Source organism: Chelonia mydas, chromosome 5 (genome assembly GCF_015237465.2).
Source record: "Chelonia mydas isolate rCheMyd1 chromosome 5, rCheMyd1.pri.v2, whole genome shotgun sequence".
Classification (NCBI taxonomy): Eukaryota; Metazoa; Chordata; order Testudines; family Cheloniidae; genus Chelonia; species Chelonia mydas.
Genome location: NC_051245.2, coordinates 13,475,890 through 13,493,530, shown reverse-complemented (window position 1 = coordinate 13,493,530; position 17,641 = coordinate 13,475,890). Strand labels below are relative to the sequence as shown.

Below are 17,641 nucleotides of genomic sequence, written 5' to 3'. Positions count from 1 at the left end.
ATTATGTTCACCAGCAGAATAAAAATAGCTTTAGAAGTAGCTCAATATCTTTTATGTTATAGAAACACAGTTGGGATAGTGCGCACGCACACACAATCTAGCATGAACATTAACCAGGGCTATTTCCAAGGCTGAAGCGGATTGGGACTGAAACAGCCTGTACTGTACAGCCAACAAACAGTCAGTGAAAATTCTTTTTTCTTTTCAATCAAGCAGCGTTCAGGAAAGAGTTCTCAATTATTCAAATTCCCATGGCTATTTCAAGAGCTACCTGTGACTGACTTACATAACTGGTCCAGTTCTTTGGGAAAGCTGTGATAATTTACCACCCTGACCTTCCTTTAACATATGGAGCTGAAGAATAGAAAAGCCGAAATTCCTAGGCCAGAATTTGTGGTGCACTACAAATACTGCATATTGTTTACAGAAAAGCTCAGTTCTACAAGGAGTGTACTCAAACTGCCTCAAATTTTGTCTCAGTAAGAAATTTTGGGAGTCATGAAGTGGATGCTCGAAATTATAAAGACCATTTCTGATTCTCAAATCTTTTTTAATTGTAAGAATGACGTGGCAGTGGTTTCAGAAAAATCTAAATTATATCAGTGGGCCAAAATCTGTTTTCCTTTTTGCTAATGTAAATCCAGAGTAACTCAATTGATATCAGTGAAATTACTGTAGGTTTGCACCAGAGTAATGGAGAGTACAAAGTGGCCCAGTGTTTGTTAAGCACAGCAAATTACAGGCCCAATCCTGCAGTCTTTACTTGCATAAGTAGGCCCCAGTGGCTTCAGAACCGGGCCCCAAATTTAAATGACGTTAACATTTTCACACAAGCTGGTGGCAAAAACCAGAGAAGCCAAAACTCTGGTATGGGGAGAGAAAAGGGCAAAATTGCAGATTTAGGCCCTGACCCTGCAAATTGTTCAGTGGGACTCTACATAAGTGAATGGATCTGCACTTACAGAACAGATTGGGGCCTTCAGTTTGAAATAACTGGCTTCTGCCTCTTCAGGTTTTTACCAAAGAGCCTTCAGCAGTGTTGCCAAGTCTCTTGATTTTATCAATATTTGGTGTTTTGTAAAACCAGCTCTCCTGGAATCCTGTGGTTGCATGAAGAATCTTAGCTTCCATTAAAAAAGTAAATTTCTTAGCCCTTGTGCTTACAGAGGAAAGCTTGAATATGTACCCTAAGGGCTCAAAAATCAAAAGGCAAATAAAAAGAATCCCAGATTTATTATTTCTTTAGTTTCAAATTGGAAGATTTTTTTTTAATCTCATGATTTTTGAGGCCCTGATAATGGTTTTTGTATGTTTTGAGTGTGGTAATACTGGAGCCCATTCTTCATTCCTCATGCACTCTCTCGTCATACAGATTTTTAAAAAAATCAGTTTCTTTGTTTTTAAACATTAAATGAAATAGACTATAGTCTATAAAATAGACTTTATCTGCACAGAAGTACAACTGATTCCTGATTGATTGATTTTTTTTAAGGCAAATTAACCTTTAAACGTCTAGCTTTTGAGAGAGAGATTTATATACGTCCCGATTCTGGAAAGCACTTAAGCAAGTGCTTATGTGTTTTCCTGAATCCTGATTTACGTACTACTTAATCCCAAAATGTGACATGGCTCCTTTAGAAGGTGTTTGAATGTTTTAAGTAAATGCATTCTTGGGTAGGATTTCTTCAAGAATTGTATTGTTAATTGTTAAAGCATTTCTTCAAGAATTGTTAAAGCAACCATTATTTACTTGTTAACACAGAATGGTTCCTTTTGGAGGTCTCATAGCCTTCCAGTTAAAAATCTATCTATATTTTTAAATACATATTTATTTATCTAGTAGACTCTTATGGCTCCACCACTGCAGCTGGTTGTTTACGTACATGGGCTCTATCCAGCATAAAATATCAATGGCCTCTAAGTGATATATATCCAGGCAGGCTATGAATGCTGACTTCATGGCAGGCTGAACTATCCAAGGGGGAGAGTCAGCCTGCTGCTGAAGTCTTTAAAATAAGACAATAGACAGTTCCAGACAGGGGTGAGATGCAGAGGCAGGGACTAGCCTGCAGTAGTTACTACAGCCCTAAGGCAGCCATGGATAGGGGAGCATGACTCCAGCTGACCAGGCTTACAAATAAATTGCATGGAAGTACTGAGGTAGGAGGAATTTTGTGAGAAAAGGAAGACTGGTTTTGGGGGGAAAGCATAGAACTGAGTCGGAAAATACGGGTTATATTCCTGGACCTGACACAGGCTTGCTGTGTGACTGTGGCCAAATCAATTAGGCCATATCTACATTTAAAACACTACAGCAGCAGAGTTGTAGCACTTCAGTGTAGACACTACTGTGATGGGCTAGGTTCTCCCTTTGCTGTAGGTAATCCACCTCCCCGAGAGGCGGATTACACCAGGGGTTAGGTCCGCTTACCTGCAGGCTTGTGTACACTTGAAACACTGCAGCGGCAGAGGGTTCTTCTGTCAGAGTAGGTAATCCACCTCCCCGAGAGGTGGTCGCTAGGTTGATGGAAGAATTCTTCCCTCGACCCAGCACTGTCTATGCAGGGACTTAGGTCAGTTTAACTACATCGCTGTGGGGTATGGATTTTTCACACCCTCTGAGAGACATAGCTATGCCAATGTAACTTTTCAGTATAGACTAGCCCTCGGTCTTTCTGTACTAACTTTCCCCATCAGTATAGCAGGAGCAGTGTGAAACTTATTTAGTCATTGCCTACAGAGCATTTGCACAGCCTCTGATGGAAGGCTGTATAGAAGTGAAAAGCACTTAAGGTGACACACAGAGGGTGAAAAAATCATGGGTTTGTGTCCCTTTTGTTTCTTTATTGGGTAGGAAGATGCTCTGAAATGTGGACTTTTTTTTTCTTTCAATTTTTTAATTTCTTGGTTTCTTTAAATTAGAAATTCAGGTCTTTGCTATTCTGGTGACTGGAGTGCTAATGAAATGTTGACATCACAAGAGCCAAGGCCTTGTCTGCACACAAACTTGCACCTGTTTACCTGTGTGTTTATAAACTGATGTCATTAAATTGGCACAAATCCCCCTGTGACAGAGTGCAGGGAGTGAACAGGTGAGCCTGTACGCTGATCATTTGGATACCAATTAGCTCTCTGGAGATAGCTGACTGAGGTAATTAGATGATCAGGCTGGCTGAGGTAAAGGGCCCACCAGCCCAAAAAGATAAAGAGACACAGGAAGGAACAGGGCTAGTTGAGGCCAGTCACACACAGGCCTCAGGGAAGGGAGACCTCTGCCCCTCTCAGGTCCTGAGGAGAGGGTCTAAAGCACTGAGGATGTTCTAAGTAGCCCTGTTGCACGGGCCTGTGGTGGTGTTTGTGGAGCATGGTGGATACGCCACCAGTAGAGTCTGAGCCAGTTTCTGTTGTGCAAAGAGGCAGCAGTAGAGCCTGCCCTGCTACACCCTCTATAGACACTCTTATTTCCAGTTAACAGTGACCTGTTTCAGTTTAGCTTAGGCCTGGTCTACACTTAAAATTTAGACCCCAGGGGGCTCAGGGGCCTGAAAAACGCACTCTCCTTAGCAATTTAGCTATGCTAATAAGGCCCCTGTGTAGACACAGCAAGGTCGATGGAGGAATGTTTCCATTGCTCAGAGAGGTAGAGTTTCTACAGTGATGGGGAAACCCCATCCATCACTATAGTCTGCATCTACACTACAGGGTTATATCAGCAAAACTACAGCGCTGTAGCTATGCTGCTATATTTCCAATAGTGTAGACGTGGCCTTAATCTGCTTTTTTACAGGATTAAGTGAAACCAAAATAGGCCTCTCCTAAACCTAAAATAAGTGTCTACCCAAGAGTTTGCACCAGCTTAACTACTTTGGTTTTAAAAGACACCTTTAGTTTAACAGGCCTAAGCTTGTGGGTAGGAAAGGCCCTGCAGAGTGACAGCTGTACTATAAAGAGGGGAAGGGATTTTTCCTTTTACTGATTAAAATTGTTGGGTTTTGTGTAGTGTGTGTGGGGTTTTTTTTAGACATCTATTTAGCTTTTAATTAATATTTAAGAGAAAGAAAGCCCATTAAGTATTCAACACCTCCTCCCTTTCAATTAAGGAGTCAGAGTACACAATGGATGCTGAGCCCCCTAGGGAAGTACCTCAGGAAAAACAGGGGAGACCAGACTTAACATTCCTAGATTTTTTTTTTTTTAAGGTAAAAAACAAGTAGGGGAAAAAAACCCTTTTTAAAAGGTTCAGGCCCTCTTTGTACATCTCTCTCTCTCACACACATTCACACACACACACACACACATCATATGCTCTATTATTAAAGGAAAAATCCTTTTCAGGTCACCTTTAACTCTCCCTTCTCCCATTCCACTCTCGGCCTCCCACAAGGGCAAGGGTTGAGGAGTTACAAAAATGCCTTTCTCTGCCTGATAGAAAGCTACTCTACCCCCAAGATCTCTGTTTGTGGAGGCTGAAAAGACCATCATGCCATGTGCCCATTCCTCCATTCTGAAATGCAGCTTTCAGTCAGAGAGCCAACAACCTTAGACTATCCTTTTAAAGTTTAACCAAGCAAGTGCAGAAAAACTTTCCCTAGTACTATCCCATTTCTGTGTTAGGATGTCAGAGGATTGAGCTTTCCCAAGAATCTGACAGCCATCTGTGACTTCCTTTGAAATGGGGGGATTACAGGATACTTAAGGGTGCAGCTTCTGTGGTTGTAGAGAACTAAAAGCTTGAAGGACTATGTTTACCAGCTATACCTGTGGTGCAGACATCATACTACGGTAATGTTTTCCTTAGAATAACAGTTTAAAAAACATCACCGGAACTCTTTGAGGAAAGACAGACCCAATGAGATGGACTGATTAAGAAAAGAAATCATGGCTGTACCTTGTATAACAACAGTATACATGCTTAATATAATTTGTATCCTATCCTGTCTCAAGTCTGCTGTATTCCTCAGTTTTTTAACTTATCTTTCACACTCTCATTTAATACTTATGTAACAAAATAACTGCTACTGTCACCAATTCTGTCCGCTTTTAACAAAATGTTAGTAACTAAAAAAACACTTTATTAATTCTGAGTCATACAAGCACCTATCCTTTTTCCCAAAAGAAGTATAAACTGATCATCCAATTTGTATTTTCTCTTATTTTGACTGTTTTTTTTAAAAAAAGCCTACTGGGGGTTTTTATTTATTTTATTTATTTGTTTATTTTGGTTAAGCATTTTTTCTGGACAGAGAGATCTTGTATATTTCACATCACCCCAGCATGAATTTTTACAATCCCATTATATAAACTCAGCTTATAATGGAAATGCTGGCCCCACACTAACTATGTCGATATAAATATATAGGCATAGATGAGCTTTTATAATAAATGTAGAAGACTGTACAGATGTTAAAAAGGTACATGTTGAATATGTTTCATATTTTATGATTTTCACGCATACTGGTTGTAAGTGTGCATTGATTTCTGAAAGTCAACAATAAATGTTTCACAATAAATAAATCTTCTGAATACATGTAAGAGGGGACCTTCCAGTTTTACTTTAAAATTAGCTCATCATGAAAACACATTCCCAATTACACAACAACATTGAAGATTTTTCTCAATAGTTGGCAACTTGCATGTTGTGTAGTGATTTATTTAGTCCTGTACCACTCATATTTTTAAGAATAGCCCTTTCTGAGGATTCTTTTTGGCAAATACTTAAGCACATGAATAACTGCCTTCTCCTGACATCAGTGGGACTACTCATGTGCACAAGTGTCTGCAGAATTGGTCTGTTGATTAAAACCATACATTTTGAAGAATTAGGCAACAAATTAATATCTTCCAAAATGTTGGGGTCCTGTTCTGCTTCAGTCGAAAATAGCAGATCTACCACTAATTTCAGTGGGAGCATGGTTTGGTCCTTCTTATATTTTTAAAATAATTTATTTTCTATGGTTTCTGTCTCAAATCTCTTAAGAGTTAATGAAAATTCAAGAGGGAAAAAGATCAAGTCTTTCCAGAAGATAAGTTAATAGTACCTTATGCCAAAATGTTTACATTTTAGTTAACTAACCACATTTTTAAAAACATTATTAAAAATTTAGGAGAAAAGTACAAGAAGCAATGTATATGCACCAAGAAATACTCAAAATATATAATCCAGAAATTTCACACCTTCTGTATTGCCAAAAATTACATTAAAATGACTTTAACTTCCATGAAGTTTCTCCAGAATTGCATTGGAATAACTGAGAGCAGAATTTGGCCTGTAAATTCCCTATAAATGTAGTCAATCCAGTAGTTCCATATGAACAAAACTGCCATTGGAAAAATAGTTTATCAATACTGATCTCTGCTATATTCAAGTAAATCTAGTGGAACTTCACTGATTTCAGTGAAGTTACTTATAATTTTTATAGGTGTAACTGAGATCTGAATCTAGTCCAATGTGAGATTTGCATAATTTTTTCATTCCTAAAAAGGGTTTTAAAAGTTTGACCTTGAATTAAAATAACCAAATAAAATGTAACAAATTTTAACATATATACGAAAAAGGAGAAACTGATTAAACTTGATAAAAAAGAGTAAAAAACAGATTATGGGAAAAAAACAAGAATATAGGAATAATACCTGTGATTATATTATATGGACCAGGCCCCTTGAAACAGGCATAACCTCCCCATCTCAGCCTTTAAGAGTTTTGCTGCATTGAGACCTTTAGTGCTGGGAGCACATCAAAGCACCATGTCTACTTGCAAAGTGCAAAACAAAAGAATGATGGACATGTGGGTAAGGGACAGGACTTGGAAGTGCCGGGCTCTGCCACAGGCTTGCTGTCTGTTCTTGGGCAAGTCACTTAAACTCTCTTTGCCTCCGTTCCCCGTCTGTATAATGAGGCTAATATGTCTTTTCTCCCACCCTTTGTCTGTTTAGATTTCAAGTCCTTCAAAGCAGAGACTGTCATTGTTCCTAGTACAATGGGGCCCCAGTCTCACTTGCATCAGAGTAGCACCTGTACAAACAGTAAAGAACAGGATTATTAAAAAGTCATAATTTCAAATGATTACCACATAGTAGTATCTGCAATACCACAGTTATCTGCTATTCTAGATCTGGGGAAAATGTGCTGACATTTTAGTGGCAACCGCTATATAAACTATGGGTTTCAGAGTAACAGCCGTGCTAGTCTGTATTCGCAAAAAGAAAAGGAGTACTTGTGGCACCTTAGAGACTAACCAATTTATTTGAGCATAAGCTTTCGTGAGCTACAGCTCACTTCATCGGATGCATGAAGTCTCTAAGGTGCCACAAGTACTCCTTTTCTTTTTATATAAACTATATTAATCATATCTCCACTGCAATCATGCAGGCCAGGCTAAACTGCCAAATTCCTATCCCACCATGCGCGGGGCTCAGTGTTTTGGATTTTTTAAAATAATGTGAGATGGGAACTATGGGGTCATTCTTTTTTGGTTGTTCCAATGTCCTGGGCAGGAATCTGGAGGGGAGGTTCCTCCCAGGATGTTGCAGATGTCACCATTGACTGTGCTTCTTTATGTCTTCTGAAGTATAGGCTTTCCAGATCAGGCTCTTTGTGTGTTTTAAGGAGACAGAATTGGGGCATCCCACTCTGTACGAGCTTGTGCACTGTTTTTCTGGTGTGCATAACTGCACGGTGAGCCAGAATTTGAGCATGTCTTTATCCCTATTTTTCAATTTGTTGAATTGTAGTTCTGCTAAATCTGAATGTATTGCCTAGAGGCAGCCAAATGTGGTAAGGTGCTTTGCAAACAGCCCATGAAGTTCTGCCAATTACCTTCTCTGCAATATCCCATTCAGTTCTAGATCTCTGTTTAGCAGAGATTGCCAATTATACCACATCTTTCACAATGTGGGCAAATATCCATTAGGTTCTAAGTATGGAACATCAAAATGATTTCATTTACAGTATGATGTAAACCAGATTTCACTCCGGGGGACCGAAGGAGGCAGATGTTAATGTCACTATATCATCTAGCCTCCTGTCTAGTTGTGTAACTAGCTTTCTGCTTAAAATTTAAGACTTTTGTCTATTTGTCTTCGCACAGAATTTTAAAAACATATATAAAAGGAGCTGCATACATTTTAAATGTTTAAAGTTCTGCTAGTCTGTGTAAGTGTAATATTTTACAAAGTCTAGGTTCCCAGAAATTATTTTAACCATCTGGCTTTTTCACAGATTTAGCAGGTAAACATCAGGAGTCCTGCTCCATATAGTAAATGCAGCATGTTTTATTTACTTAGAACCTCGTCTTGAAATTGGATTCCTTAGGGCAGACTCACTGCAGGACTGGGGCCTTCAATGCTACAATAATAAGCCCAGGTCAGAATTTTCAAAAATAGAAGCCTAAAGTTAGGCTTTTAGATCCATACTCAAATGAGTGGGATTTTCAAAAGCGTCTAAATGACCTAGGAGCAAAAGTCCCATGGAGCTGAAGTTGACTTTAATGGTACATTTACTCCTAGATCACCTGTTCATTGATGTCAGCTTCAACTCAGTGGGACTTTTTCCTAGGTGATTTAGGTGCTTTTAAAAGATCCCACTCTTCTTAAGAAAATGTTGGCCATTATGTAAAAACCTAAAACAGTGTATCAAACAGATTTAAATCCATGGAGAATAATAGAAATTAGAGTCAGAAATGACCTGAGTCCTCCAGCGCATTGGTTTTCAAGCCATGGGGCATGCCCCTCTAGGTGACTAGTTGCAATGAGGCTATCGGGGGAGCGAGGTGGGGTGCAGGGCTGATGCTGGCCAGATGTCCAGGGCAGGGCAGCATTGTGGAGATTGCCCAGGGAAGCCCCAGCCATCAGGGGGAGTGCAATTCTGCACCAACCTATTGCTCTCCCCCTCCTGCCCACGGGGGACTCTCTGTGCACTGTCCTTGCTGCTGCTTTGGCCTAGCCTGGCTGGCCGCACCCTATGTATTTTAAACCATCTGGAGCCTCCTGGAGTGAGAGGCTCTGGGATAGGGGGGAGGGAGAGGGAGGAGCCCTGATCTGCTCCACTTCCAGGAGCTCCTTCAGGGATGGAGCCAGCTGGGTCCTGATGCCACCAAAGGCGTGAGCCGGATGAGTGGAACTTGGGCTGGGGGTGGGCCTGTTATGTGACTCCCATGGAGAAGGTGGAGCACAGTCCCCCCAACCCACCTCCAAAAAAAGTTTGGGAACATCTGCTCTACCGTATCCTCTAACACAAGCTCTGAGAGACTTGTTTCACTGAATCCTTATGACTGTTTTTCTCTCTCTCCTCAAATGGAAGTTACTCTGCTTTCCCTGTTACTTAGTATTTATTTAGCATCATAAATCTCTCACCCTACAGAGCTGCTAGAGATGCAGTCCCTGCACTGAAGGACCTAAGTTCCTTTTTCAAATGCATCTTGGACACTTAGGAGCCTAAATCACATTGACTTTGTTAGAGTCCTACGGTCCAGGTTTGTAAAGGCATTTAGGCACCTGAAAATGTAGGTAGGCACCTAGTGGGATTTTCAGAAGTGTCTAGCTGTCTAACTCCCATGTCCACAGTCCTTCAAGCCCTCTGCTCTTGGAACTGTCATTAAAGTCAAGGTGAGTTCTTCACGTAGCAGTCTTGAAGAATCTGGCCTGCCCAGTGCTTGCAAAAAGCTAAATACCAATACTACAAAAGGGAATGGAAAACATGCTCCTAAGTCAATGACAGTGATGAAAATAGAAATGTTTCTTAAACAGATGAGATTGTTCTGTGTAATTTAGATTGTGCTGACCCCCAGAATGTACTAGGCCCCTTTGAAACACAAAAGAGGACACAGTCCCTCTTCTGAAGAGCATATAATCTAAAACCCTGTAATTAGCACTGCCAGTGGGAATGCATGCTCCCCCCCCCCCCGCACACACTCAAACCTTGTGCTAATTTAACACTCTGCCAGTTAATTCCAGAAAGACTATTCAATCTGTTATAGTCCCATATTCATTTTAAAGTATTTTTTACATTAAAGCATTCTAAATACTAACTTCCAGATTAATCTCTTTTAAAAATGAAATCGTTTAATTAAAAAACAAAAGAAAGGGATTCCTATTTATACAAGTTTATCGACAAAGGCCAATTATCTAGTATGCTTCAAATTTACCATGTCTGCTCAGATTTATCAAGGCCATGCTCTAAATTAGGGCCTAATATCAGAGTCCTCATGCAAGCAAAAAGGCTGCTTCAAAGGGCGTTTTCTCCATAGAATTGGCCTGTTTCTAACCAGTAGGAGCAGGAAAGGAGCAGGAATGTGTGCTGATGGACATAACTTTGATGGGCAAAAGAAATCCAAGTAATGTCCTGCCCCTCTATTGGGTCACTTTTTTGTGGGCATCATAGATTCAGTAAGTCTTCAGGAGGGATGTGAATGAAGAGCAGGCAGTAGCTTGGGCAACCTGTGCATAGTGAGTGGGATGGAAGAAGGTAGGCTGATGTTTGGGGGAGAAGTGAATGAGAGAGGCATTGAGGTTGGTATCTGTGGCAGTGCAGAGGTGACGCAGTAAGAGACAAGATTCAAGATGTCGGGTGAGACAGAATTATGCAGGGCCTTGAAAGTGAGGATGAGAAGTTTCAATTTGATGTGGAGAATGGGGAGCCATTGGGGCCGTGCATGGTTGGGGAGCGGGTTGACGTGGTCATATCTGGGAAGGAAATTAATGTTAGTGACCACGTCTTGGATGAGTAGGAGACAGGTGAAGTGGATATCAGGGAGGCCAGAGAAGAGGAAGGTGACGTAGTCAAGGCATGGATGTAATTTCTTTAGCTGTCGGGGGGGAGAGAGGACAGTTTGGGACTTTGGTATGTCTTGGAGGAAGGACAGCAAGATTTGGACATTGCTTTCTCTCTTATTGATGTAAATCAATAACTATTCCCCACTTCATTTATCATGTATCATGTCCTGTCCTTAGACCTTAGCAGCAGCATGGTCTGCATATCCATCTGAACCACACCCTGCCCCTGGGTTGGGAAAGGGATGCTATCCCCTCACTCGCTTAGCGCACCTATGCACTTGCCTTGGCCTTCGAGGAGCACGTATGCCAACTAGTTACTATATGAAATTAGGAGCTAGTGTACGCTAAACATCATGGTGATAAATTCTGTTTATAAAAAATACTTCTAAGCAATGACATTTCGTGCCGAGCATTTCTGAAGCCTTGGACATCTAAGATAACACTTAAGATCATAGAAGATATGACATCAGAAGTCTGGGGATTATGATAAGGGCCCGATTCTGCAGTCTTTGCAAAGGCAGAACTCCCTTTGACATCAATGGTGGTTTATCCTACACTGCAGGAGTGAGCTCTGAATGCTGAAACCTTCTGTCCAGACTTTCAGAGAGGATGAAAGAACAATACCCAATAAGAAGCAACGTATTATAAATCAATAACTTTTTCCTTCCTTTACTAAGGTGAACACACGCAAGAAACCAATTCACCTCATTCACTGAAGAAGGACGTAGAAAACATGGGGAAAGGTAACACCCTCTCCCCCTCCCCAGCTTTGATATTATTAAAATGCTCTTGGTTTTAATAGAATATAAGGATAATAGGGAAGTATTTTTGTTCAGCACTATATTTTAAGCTTGACAAGTAACATATGAATAATATATGGACCTTTGGGTAGATATAATTGAGATTAATGCATACATATCAATCAATACATGACACTGTAATACAATACTTTAAAATAATATATTACATTGATTTATATTCATGGATTTCTGCACAAAATCTATCCTAGATCTATACAACGTTTTTTTTAAACTACTAAAATATTTTCTTATAATAATGAATTGCCACACATAACAGTTCACTCAAGAGTTATTTATACAAATTAGTAAAACAGCTCTTCTTTTCTCTTTGTTAGAAGAACTTCAGAAGGTTTTGTTTGAACAAATAGATTTACGGAGGAGATTAGAACAGGAATTCCAAGTGTTGAAAGGAAACGCTTCTTTCCCAGTATTCAGTAAGACATATTTCTGTGTTTTCACTGTTTGTAGAATGTCGTCATTATTTATTATCAATTTATAAAAATATAGGAATGATGTTTATAGGTGTGTTTGTCACTAGACACCTGAGCTGGCCCCACTGAAGTCAATGGGAATTCTACCATAGATTTCAATAGCAGTAGGTCAGGCCCTTCAAGCATAAACTTGAAGTGAGATGTTGTGTATTTTTGGATAAGTATAAACCACAATTTTGTCAAACTGGTTTTGGTAACTTTCATCTCCCTGTTGAAAACCTTAGGGGTCCACCAAGACCTGCCCCACTGTTGTATTCTGACCATAAAGCCAGCATAACTAGCCGCGCTCCATTGAAAGGGGAACCTACAGCATTAGGGCCTATGCCACACCTGTTGTCCTGCAGCTGGCCAAAAGGGAACAGTTGGGACTGCACTCTACCCTGTAATGCCCATCTGTTGAATCAACCCCATTAGGCCTTCTTAGCCAGTGGCCTTCAGGCTGTTCTAAGTGATGCTGGGGGACTGGCTCAGCCTAAATTTGGGGCATGCAAAGGCCACTTCTGCATTTTCTGTCCTGAGGTGGATTGCATGTTCTTTGGCCATTGCTGAGGATCTGGGTTATTAAGAGGGGATGGAATATGCCATATAAACAAAGGATTATGAGGAACATCATAAAACCAATGTGGAATTTTCTCCCCTATGGTGGAAGACCAATTGCTTGAGGTTTTTCAAAATAGACTGAATGAAGCAGTGGAGAATATGTTGCAAGAGAAAATCCTGCACTGGCCAGGGACAGATTAGATGACATAACAGGCCTTTTCGGTTTCTGATTTGTATGATTCTATAGCGCTGGGCAAGCCAAGGTGCCTCTGCAGCTTTCCGCTTCTTCTTATGCCACGTTGAACTGCACTCAGTACTGCAGTTCAGCGCTTCCCACGTGCCGCCCACTGTGCATAAGGAGTTGTCACTGCCTTGCAGCTGTTCAAGCACCCAATCCTCTGCTGCCATTTGCTCCACTGAAGAGTGAAGGAGCGAGGCTCAGTGTTAACGGTGCCCTGAAAAGGAAACTCAACTGTTTGTGCCCTTTTGTGCTTCTTCCTGATGTCTAAAGAAGGCCTGAAAGTTTGGTTGCATTTTTGTTTTTAAAGTCTGTTTGCTTTTAATTTTAATATCAGGTCTTGTCTATGCCCCTTTTGCTGCAGGGTTCTGTGGATTGACAGAGAATTATTGGGAATAGGACGTGACAAAAGCCTAGAAGCTGTAACTTAATCAGCTGGGAGGGGAAGGGATTTTAGTCAGATGCTTGTTTTTTGTTATCACTTATCCGACTGAAGGCACTGACGATTTCTTGGGCAAAAAGCTCCAAACAATGCCATTTCTTCAGCTGCAAACCGTTCCAGTTTTTTGGTCCTGCAAAGAGTCCTTCCACAAACTCAATGAAGACAAGACTCGATATGCCAGATATTCCCAAGGTTTAAAAAACAAGCAGAAAAACAGGCCTTTGTACTCCCCTTTCCCTTCTCTGTGATGTGAAAACAGTATTTTTCCCACCTTTAAGTAGAAAGAGTCGAATTTTACCCCTCAAAAGTCATGACATCAGGGAGAATACAGAAAAGCAAAGAAGGTCTCTCTGAATGTCTCCCATCTTTAGCCTGGATATCAAAAAGATTAGTACATCTTCATAAATAAATACACAGAAAATCCTGAAGTTATGTGAAGTATGCCATAAAACAAGGATGACCCAATATGCAGTACAAATTCTGCCATTGGGCTTGGAGCTAGATGATTTTAAAGTAATTCATGTACTTCAGTTCATGTACTTGAAATCATGGGATTGTAAAAATGGCACTTGGAATCTTGCCATTCGGGTCTCACATTTATCCTTTCGTTCTGCAGTAAAATTAATACTCCATCATTGCCATGTAAATAAACCCTGCGATTAAACCACATGAAATATAATTCATATGAAAGAAAATAATGCGTACTGCTGACCAAGGAAGTGGCATCCGTGCACACCAGCTTGAAAAATAGGTGGTTTCAATATACCACAAAGCAGTGGTCAATTTTACTCTAGTTTAAAATAGAAAACAAGTAGAGTACAATGGGAGAACAGGCCTTTCTAAAGAAAACATATATAACATACTCGCTAACTGTGCCCCCCTCGATAGATTGTTCCACAGCAGCTCTGCCGCCACCTGGCAAAGGAGCTGCTTTTTAAGCTCAAGGGCTAGGATTTTTTGGTTTTGGTTCTGTAGGTCCCTGGCTTGCTCCATGTTGAGAGCTTGTGCTGGGGCCGTCACAAAAGGACCAGATAGGTCAATCTCTTGGTAGATTGCAGAGGGTCTTATTAAGAGGCAGTTGAATTGAAAATGGTAAGGAATTAAAAGTACAGAAAATGAGCCCTGGAAGGAAAATGGACCTCTTCTTTCTGGGAGACTGATGACCTGGAGGCAGCAGGGTTTGAAGGAAGAGCGTGGAGCTGGGAAGCAGCAGGTCCGGATTTCCAATCCGCTCACTGTGTGATCTTGAGCAAGTCGGACAAAGGATTGAATGGGCTATGGAGGTGAAACAACTCTTCTCATCCCTAGAGCTGGCTGGGATGAAGGCATACTGCGGAGGGGGAGGGGGGATTCTGGGGAATCTTGCACCTCCCCTTGCAGCGCAGGAGCTGCTGTTGCCTGTTCTATACCTCGTCTGTGGACAAGAGGCCTTTGGTTTGCAAGTCTAACAGGGCAGCACCTTTGCAATAGAGTTTTTTTTTTTTTTTTTAAGAGGGAAGCGTTCATCTCTGCCACGGGGCAGTGAGCCAACACACATACTTGGAAGACAGCTCTGTAACAGCCTGGCAAACCAACTGAAGATATCTCCCACAGCTTGGCTTGTAAACCCGTCAGGGTGGGGCCCATGGCTTGCATGTCTGTACATTACTGAGCAAATTGTGGGCACCGTATGAATTAATAGTATTGGCACTGGAATCCAGAGCGGTGCCACAGGGTCCTTTTTAAATATTCATCTCTGTTCCCCTCGGTATTGTGGAATGTTGTCAGTGCCACTATAAACCCATTTCCCTAGGGAGCTTTTGTATCCATAACGTGGGGATAGTAACTATACTGAAATTCTAAGCCATTCACACTGAAAAAATGATACCCTCTGTGATAAAACAGTGTACATTGCACGGGTGCAGGGGATGTAATTTCTCAGTGGCCTGGATATGCCAGCTTCTCTCAATGCGAAACAGGTGTGTCCCCCCCAAAGGCAGAATTTTGCTCCCTCTTTGTAACTGTAACTATATAAAAAATCTGTCACATTTTTATATTACTCAGGTTTCTTTAATGGACAAGAGAGAAGTCCTTCCAAAAGTTGCAAATGTCTCATTTCCATCAGTTGCTCTTTCTTGTTGAGGCAGCTTAGAGGTGGGCAGCCAAAGAATTTTGTAGATACTCATTTAGGAGTTGAGAAATTGGAGATGAATCAGAACGTTGTGGTCCTCATGTTCATCCTCTTAGGCAATGCAGAATTGTTTCATACAGCATATTTTCCAGGGCTTTGGTCTGGTCCAGTTTAGTTCTCAGTGACTAAAATAATGGAGCTCCACCTACTTCCCTTGGAGAGACTGTTTCATGCTTCATTGGTCAGATTTTTTTCCTAATATTCAGATCAAATTTTCCTTTGTTTAATTTCAAGTTTCATCACATCACTCCTTATAGACTCATGGATTCCAAGGCCAGAAGGGACCATTGTGATCATCCTAGTCTGACCTCCTGTGTAACTCAGGCCATAGAACTTCCTCAGAATAATTCCCAATAGATCTTTTAGAAAAACACCCAGTCTTGATTGAAAAAGTGCCAGTGATGGAGAATGCACCACAACCTTTGGTAAATTGTTCCAAAGATTCATTATTTTTATAATTAAAAATGTGCACCTTATTTCCTGTCTGAATTTGTCTAGCTTAAACTTCCAGCCATTGGATCGGGTTATAACTTTCTCTGCTTTGCAACACCCTAAGCAGTTCCTTTCCTTCCTTGCTGTTTATACTCATCAGACACTTGTAGGCTGTAATTTTTCTATGTATCTTACAATCTTATATGGCCCCATCACATTAGTATCTGAGCATCTCACAATCTCTCTGTATTTATCCTCACAATGCCACTGTGAGGAAAGTAGTGCTATTATCCCCATTTTACAGATGGGGAACTGAGGCACAGAAAGGCCAAATGCCTTGCTCCAGGTCACACAGGGAGTCCATGGCAGAGGAGGAAATTGAATCAGATTTCCTGAGTCTTAGGCTAGTGTCCTAATGACCAAGGCGTATGTCCAGTTCTTTTACTCATTAAGTAAATCCCTCCTCATATAGTTGCTCTTCTCCAAATTCCCTCTGGTTTGTTGGCATCTCTGTCATTGAGGTGCTGCATGCAATAATTTACATGCAGTCTCACGAGTGCAGGGGAGGACTATCACCTCCAGGGCAATGCCTCTGCTTCCCAGCTTAAAATGGCATTAGGTTTGGTTGGTTTTGTTTTTTCACCACACTGTATAGAAAGTTCCTATCCAGTTGTCCAGTGTCAGCCCCAGGTCACCTTTAGTATTGTTGCTTTCTAAGTATTTCCCTTCTCATAAAGATCTTTATTTTAGATTGTATTTGTCCAAGTTAGAATCTCATTTTTTCCCCTTATAAACTAGTGGGACATGTAGTCCAACAAAAAAAATATCTTTTATCCTAGTGAGCTTTTTCTCCAAGACCTTTAGTGTGAAATGGTTATCAAGAAAGAAACCAAAGGCTGTTGCTTTATCTTAGAATCAAATAGAGGAAAGCCAGTTTGCACTGTAACCCAGCTGTCTAGGACAAGGTGTTTAGTCGCCTCAAAGATCTCTCTCTTCCGGTTACTGCATTTTATAGAGTTTCTTGTGTTTCCTGGGTCGTCTGCTTGGGCTTTCAGTCTCCAGCCCTACTTTATAAAGATTCAAGGCTTATCTATACAATGATTTAGAGCATGACAATCTGGGGTGTGAATCTATAGTGCTAACCTGCCATGCACGAAGTGGACCCTGCTGCCATGCACTAAATGTTCTGTAGTGGTCTTAGTAAGTCAGTGTGCGCTACGGCAGGCCAATGCACAATAGATTCACACCCCAGCTTGCCGCACACTAAATCGCCACAGAGACAAGCCCTGAGTCAAATCCTATAGCCTGTGGCCCAAATTCCGTTCTCACTTATTGAATATCTCCATTGGAGTCAATGGATTTATGCCAGTGCAACTAAAAGCAGAATTTGACTCTTTAGGAGAGTTTGCTTTTCCCACTCAAGTCTATGGCAGTTTTGCTTAAGCAATGCATGCAGAATCTGGCCCATTGAAAAAATTACATGGGATGTCCAGTTTCTTCTGTCCAGTTAGCACTGACCTGAGCACCCAAATGCTAGACACCTACACTGAGCACCTAAACTTAGCTGCCACCATTTGAAAACTCAATCTTTGAAACAACTAAACTTGATCCATCCAGAACATTTCTGTAGTCATCCCAGTGTTCTATCCCAGATAGGAAGCTTCTGTCAAGACTTCCCGTCACTGGAGGCAGATAATTTTTGGACAAAGGACTGTGCCACATTTACCAAATTCTTCAGTGGTGGTTTGACTTTATTTA

General features: G+C 41.0%; 1 protein-coding gene across 1 annotated transcript in view; it reads left to right on the top strand.

Annotated features, from left to right (window-relative positions):
- SKOR2 (SKI family transcriptional corepressor 2) overlaps positions 1-17,641 on the top strand; it is a 39,802-nt gene that overhangs the window by 5,364 nt on the left and 16,797 nt on the right. Inside the window, exons 4-5 of the mRNA XM_037902457.2 lie at positions 11,448-11,513; positions 11,906-12,004. Coding sequence (XP_037758385.2) covers positions 11,448-11,513; positions 11,906-12,004 — 165 coding nt within the window. The remainder of the gene's footprint in view (positions 1-11,447; positions 11,514-11,905; positions 12,005-17,641) is intronic.